Source organism: Vombatus ursinus, unplaced genomic scaffold, assembly GCF_900497805.2.
Source record: "Vombatus ursinus unplaced genomic scaffold, bare-nosed wombat genome assembly UNPS02014812.1, whole genome shotgun sequence".
Classification (NCBI taxonomy): Eukaryota; Metazoa; Chordata; class Mammalia; order Diprotodontia; family Vombatidae; genus Vombatus; species Vombatus ursinus.
In genome coordinates, this window is record NW_020954590.1 from 75,977,495 (window position 1) to 75,984,541 (window position 7,047).

A 7,047-nucleotide genomic window follows, 5' to 3' on the forward strand; every position below is an offset into this window, starting at 1 on the left:
GTAATCATCATCATTATCACCATCATCTAGATGATATGGTGGCTTGGAGGTAAGAAGACCTCAGTTCAAATCTAGCCTCATATACTTACTAGCACTGTGACCCTGAGCAACTCACTTAACCTCTGTCTGCCTCACTTTTCCCAAATGTAAAATAGGGATAATAATAGCACCTATATCCCAGGGTTGTCATGGTGATCAAATGGGATAATATTTATAAAGTGCTTACTGCAGTACCCGGCACATAGTAGGTGCTATACAAGTGGTAGTTATCATCATCATCAAGTATATTATTGTCTTTGGTACATATTTTGATTCTTACACAGTATATCTTTATCTCTAGCCCTCTTAGATTGTAGTAGATGCTGCTACTGCTCCTCTCTGCTTTCTCCTGGCCCTATACTTATATTGTTAATCAGGGACATCACTCTTCATGTCCTCTCTGACCCAAACTACTTCAGTTTATTTATTTTTAAACATTTTCTCAATTACTTGTAAAACAATTTTTATATATATTTTTAAATTTTGAGTTCCAAATTCTCTCCCTCCCTTTCTCTCCTCCCCCTCCCTGATATGGCAAGCAATTTTATTTAGGTTATACATGTACAGTCATGCAAAACATTTCCATATTAATCATGTTCAAAAAAAGAAAAGTAAAGAAAGTTTTAAAAAAATATGCTTCATCTACATTGATTTCATCAGTTCTTTCTTTGGAATTAGATAGCATTTTTTCACCTTAAGTCCTTCAGAATTGTCTTGGATCATTGTATTGCTAAGAATAGCTAAGTTATTCATCATACAATATTGCTGTTATTGTATACAATGTTCTCCTGGTTCTGCTCACTCTACTTTGTATCAGTTCATATAAGTCAAACTACTTCAGTTTAAAGGAAAACACACATAAAAGGTAATACTCCCCATTAGTATTTAGGTCTTGCCCTGGTCACATAGATCCCTGGATGTCTAGATCTACATCTAGACTAGACCCTCTAAATACAGATGTAGATATATATGCCATATGTAGTATGGTCTAGGCCCTAAAGACTACACATTCACCTAGACTCTAGGGGAAAGAGTCATTGATTAGGAATAAGAGGACATAGGTTCAAATCTTGACTCTACCTTTTTCTACCAGTATGACCTCAAGCAGGTTGCTTAAACTCTGCCCTTTTTGTCAGCAGGCAGTGAGATGAAACTATTGGTTACTTTTCACATAATAAAGTATATGGCAGTGAAACTTGAACCTGGCAGGGTTTGCAACATAACCTTTCTATTAAAGTCAACGATTGTCATCTGAGAGCCACATACTATAAGAAATGAAACAGCCAGGACAGAAACAATGAAGTCCAAGAAACCAGCCATCAAAGAAGCATTAACACAATGTTGACTCCAATTTCTCTATGAGAATGGGATTGTGTATCCCCATTTATAAAATGAAGAGGCTAGATATCTAATTAGTAGAGTCCATAGAATTCAAGATCTAAAGTCAGGAAGCTCTGAGGTTGAATTCGGCCTGCCTCAGACACTTACTATCACTATAACCCTGAGCAAGTCATTTAAATTCCCTTAGCATTAGTTTCCTCATCTGTAAAATGGAGATAATAGTGCTTACCTACAATGGTTGTTGTGTGGATCAAATGACATTTTACACACACACATACACACACATATGACTTTGCAAACCTTGGAAGGGTTATGTAAATGCTAGGTATTATTTGTAGTAGCTAGGGGGGTGGGAGGAGAAGGAGGAGCATCAAAGATCTCTTCTAGCTCTCAGTTTATCATCCTGTGATATTGTTATTTATCTTCAGAATCCTCAGCTGACACAAACATGCAGCATAAGTTATCTATTAATATGTAAGAAGTGACCCTAGTTACTTTTGATTCTTGACTAAGCACCAAGCCCAAATCAACCACAAGTTGAGTTGAACGCCATCCCAAACAACCTGTTTCACTAGGCTAACAGGTTTATGGTTGACCTGCTTAGATGCTTGCACCCTTGCAACTATAATGACAATCCAAATCCTGGGATGCATTGGGGAAACAAGTTAAGAAAAAGTGCAGGAAATAATGAACATCCTTCTCTAACACCCTTAAAAAGGGCAAAAATACATTCAAGGTTTGTCACTAATGGTGCATTATGAAAATGGTCAGACAGTGAGAGGAAAGGAGGATGAGGCTAGGAACATGAGGTAACATTAAGGTAACAAGAACAAAATAAAGTGAGCAGCTGATTAGGGCTTCCCTTTGAATCATAGTCTCCTATTTGTCTTTCTGTATGGTAAGAGATATTTGGCAGAAATGTTATTAAGGGAAACTATGTTGTCTTCTCATATTTCAAAAGAATATCCTATATTTTAGACTCCAGACATAGAAAAAAGTTTCAAGCAGTAGGATGAAAGAATAAGAAATCATTATTCTCTTTTTATCATATTCCAGTTATAAGTCAGTCTGTGTATAGTAGATAACAATAATAAAAAGTACATTTCTTTGTATGCCTGACAATTTACATTGTATAGAGCTACCATATCTCTTATGTCCCCTATCCAAGGTTAAAAAGCATCAAGTAAGGACTGGAAGAGTACATTTTTTTCTATTTAAAGGAAATCATATAATCGACCTAGAACATATACTAAAGGCATTCATTAGTAACAATTATTCATCCTGTTATCCCCTTGGTATTTTTCTGCTAAATGTATTTGCTGTAGTATCAAACCTGAGCAAGCCAAACATTTTCATTTTCATGCTTTGATGTACTACATTTTAATCATTTCACCTCTTTTCCTTTAAAAAAAAAAAAGGTTGATACGTTCCAAATTAAAACAAAGAACTTAGGACGCCTGGATCGAATTGAAATTATGCATGATGGAAAAGGGCTCAGTAAGTACCTGCGTTTCATTATTTTAACCAGTTTGGAATTGCTGCCCTACAGGTCTGTCGGTGGTCTTTGTATTTGAAGATGTTCCCACTGACTGCATTGCTCTCTGAGCACAAGAGGATGACTGAAAAGACCAATGTGTAGCCCAGGCCTTTCCCCAGTGTGTGTGAAGGAAGACTGCCCTTTAGCTAACAGCTGTAGATACCCTTTGCCAAGCTTGTTGCTATTTTTGATTCTGGATCTTCCACAAAGATGGGGGGGGGGAAAGGATCTCATCACTGACTGCTAGGTATAAGGCAAGTCTGTGTCTTTCTCTATTGCCCCAAATTCCATAGATATTCTGCATTACCTAACAGTAGCTGTTAACACAAGCTTCTACTACTTATTTTGGTTTTTTTCCCCCTCAGTTTATAGCATATTATTTTTCCCAATTACATGTCAAGATGATTTTAGCACTCATTTTACAAGATTTTGAGTTCCAAATTTTTCTCCCTCCTTCCCTCTCCTCCCCTTCTGAAAAATGGAAGGTAATTTGATATAGGTTATACATGTGCTATCATGTAAAACATATTTCCATATTAGTCACAGTTGTAAAAGAAGAAATAGATCAAAAGGAAAAAAAACCATGAAAAACAATAAAGTGAAGAAACGGTGCTTTGATATGCATTCAAAGCCCATCAGTTCTTTATCTGGATATGGACAGCATTTTCCTTCATGAGTCCCTTGTACTTGTCTTGGATCATTGTGTTGCTGTGAAGAGCTGAGTAGTTCATAGTTGATTATCACGTAATGTTGCTGATACTGTGTACTAGTCTCCTGGTTTAGTTCATATAAATCTTCCCAGGTTTTTATGAAATCTTTCTGTTCATCATTTCTTATTGAACAATAGTATTACATTACATTCATATACCATAGCTTGTTCAGCCATTCTCCAATTGATAGGCATCTCCTCAATTTCCAATATTTTGCCACTATGACAGCGGCTGCTATAAATGTTTTTGCACATGCAGGTTCTTTTCATTTTTTTATGATCCCTTAGGGATACAGACCTATTAGTGGTATTACTGGATCAAAGGATATGAACAGTTTGGTTGCCCTTTGGGCATAGTTCTAAATTGCTCTCTAGAATAGTTGGATCAGTTCACAACTCCACCAACAATGCATTGGTGTCAATTTTCCCACATCACCTCCAACATTTATCATTTTCCTTTTTCGTCATATTAGACAATCTGACGGGTGTGATGTGGTACCTCAAAGCTGTTTTAATTTGCATTTCTCTGATCAAAAGTGATTTAGAATATTTCTTCATATGTCTATAGATAGCTTTGATTTCTTCATCTGAAAACTGCCTATTCATATCCTTTGACTACTTACCAACTGAGGAATAGCTTGTATCCTCATAAGTTTGACTCAGTTCTCTATATGTTTTAGAAATGAAGCATTTATCAGAGACACTGGCTGTAAAAATTGTTTCCCAGCTTTCTGTTTCCCTTCTAATCTTGGTTGAATTGATTTCATTTGTGCAAAAGCTTTTTTATTTAATATACTCAAAATTATCTATTTTACATTTTGTAATACTCTTTATTTCTTGTTTGTTCATAAATTCTTCCCTTCTCCATAGATCTAAAAGGTAGATTATTCCTTGCTCTTCTATTTTGCTTATGGTGTCACCTCTTATGTCTAAAACATTTTGACCTTATTTTTGTATATCATGCAAGATGTTCTATACCTAGTTTATGCCTTATTGTTTCCCGGTTTTCCCAGAAGTTTTTGTAAAATAATGAGTTCTTTGGGTTTATCAGCACTAGGTTACTATGGTCATTTATTACTGTGTCTTGTGTACCTAATCTAACCCACTGATTTACCACTATTTCTTAGCCAGTACCAGATAGTTTAGGTGATTACTGCTTTATAATATAGTTTGAGATCTGGCATTGCTAGGCCACATTCCTTTGTATTTTTTTCATTAATTGCCTTGAAATTCTTAACCTTTTGTTCATCCAGATGAATTTTGTTGTTATTTTTTCTAGCTCTATAAAATAACTTTTGGTATTTTGATTGGCATGGCACTGGATAAGTAAATTAACTTAGGTAGAATTATCATTTTTATGATATTGGCTTGGCCTGTCCATGAGCAATTGATATTTTCCCAATTGTTTAGATTTGACTTGATTTGTATGAAAAGTGTTTTCGATTGTGTTTGTATAGTTCCTGGGTTTGTCTTGGCACATAGCCTCCCAGGCATTTTATATTGTTTTTAGTTATTTTAAATGGAATTTCTCTTTCTATCTCTTGATGCTGGGCTTTGTTGGTCATATAAATACTTGCTGATGATTTATGTGGGTTTATGTTTTATACTGTAATTTTGCAAAAGTTGTTAATTGTTTTAAGTAGTTTTTTAACTTGATTTTCTAGGGTGTTCTGAATATACTATCATATCATCTGCAAAGAGTCATAGTTTCCTTTCTTCATTGCCTATTCTAATTCCTTTGATTTCTTCTCTTATTGCTATAACTAACATTTTAGGTAATATATTGAATAATAGTGGTGATAATGGACATCCTTGCTTTATCCCTGATCTGATTTGGAAGGCTTCTAGCTTATTTCCTTTAGACATAATGCTTGTTGATGGTTTTAGATAGATACTACTTATAATTTTAAGGAATGCTCCCTTTATTCCTATGCTTTCTAGTGTATTTTTAGCACTACATTTTTTAAATTTATTTAGTATTTAATTTTCCCCAGTTACATGTAAAAATATTTTTAACATTTGTTTTAAAACTTTGAGTTCCAAATTCTCTCCCTTTCTCCCTTTCCACCCACCCTCAATTGAGAAGGCAAGCAATTCCATATATGTTATATATGTATAGTCATGCAAAACATATCTATAATAATCATGTTGTGAAAGAAAACATCCTTTCACCCTGTCCCTCCTCAAAAGTGTTGTGCCTCTGATTACCGCTTCCCTTAATCTGTCCTCCCTTCTGTCACCATCCCCCTTCTCTTATCCTTTTCCCCTTCTATTTTCCTGTAAGGTAAGATAGATTTCTATACCCCATTGCCTGTGTATCTTATTTCCCAGTTACATGCAAAGACAATTTTTAACATTCATTTTTAAAACTTTGAGTTCCAAATTCTCTCCCTTCATCCCTCCCCACTCACCCTCATTGAGAAAGCAAGCAATTTGATATAGGTTATACCTGTGTAGTCATGCAAAACACTTCCATAATAGTCATGTTGTGAAAGGCTATATTTCCCTCTGTCCTATCTTGCCCTCCCACCCCATTTATTCTCTTCTTTCACCCTGTCCCTCCTCAAAGTGTTTGCTTCTGATTAACCCTCTCTCCTGTCACACCCCTCTTATCCTCTTCACCCCTGCTTTCCTGTAGGGTAAGATAGATTTCCCTACCCAATTGAGTGTGTATCTTATTCCCTCTTTAAGCCAGTTCTGAAGAGAGTAAGGTTCGCTCATTCCCTCTCACCTCCCTCCTCTTCTCCTCCTCTGTAAAAACTTTTTCTTGCCTCTTTTATGTGAGATAATTTACCCCCTTCTCCCTCTCCCTTTCTCCTTCTCCCAGTACATTACTTTCTCACCCCTTTTGTTTTTTAGATATCATCATTTCATATTAAACTCACCCTGTGCCCTCTGTCTACCTGTGCCCTCCCTCCAACTACCCTAACAATGAGAAAGGTCTCATGAGTTACAAATATCACCTTTCCATGCAGGAATGTAAACAGTTCAACTTTAACAAGTCCCTTATGATTTCTCTTTCCTGTTTACCTTTTCATGTTTCTCTTGAGGCTTGTATTTTAAAGTCAATTTTTCTATTTAGCTCTGGTCTTTTCTCAAGAATGCATTAAATTCCTCTGTCATTGAATATAACTTTTCCCTCATTGATTATACTCAGTTTTGTTGGGTAGCTGATTCTTGATTTAAATCCTAGCTCCTTTGATGTCCAGAATATCATATTCCAAGCCCTCTGGTCCCTTAATGTAGAAATTGCTAAATCTTGTGTTATTCTGATTATGGTTCCACAATACTTGAATTGTTTCTTTCTGGCTGCTTGCAATATTTTCTCCTTGACCTCAGAACTCTGGAATTTGACTATAATATTCCTGGGAGTTTTCCTTTTGGGATCTCTTTCAGGAGGTGAACAGTGGACTCTTTCAAT

At 35.7% G+C, this 7,047-nt stretch overlaps 1 protein-coding gene across 1 annotated transcript in view; it reads left to right on the forward strand.

The window, feature by feature from the left end:
* The window catches only part of LOC114053992 (lipoxygenase homology domain-containing protein 1-like), a 657,625-nt gene that overhangs the window by 636,713 nt on the left and 13,865 nt on the right, over nt 1–7,047 (forward strand). The window contains 1 exon segment of the mRNA XM_027877094.1: nt 2,799–2,877. Coding sequence (XP_027732895.1) covers nt 2,799–2,877 — 79 coding nt within the window.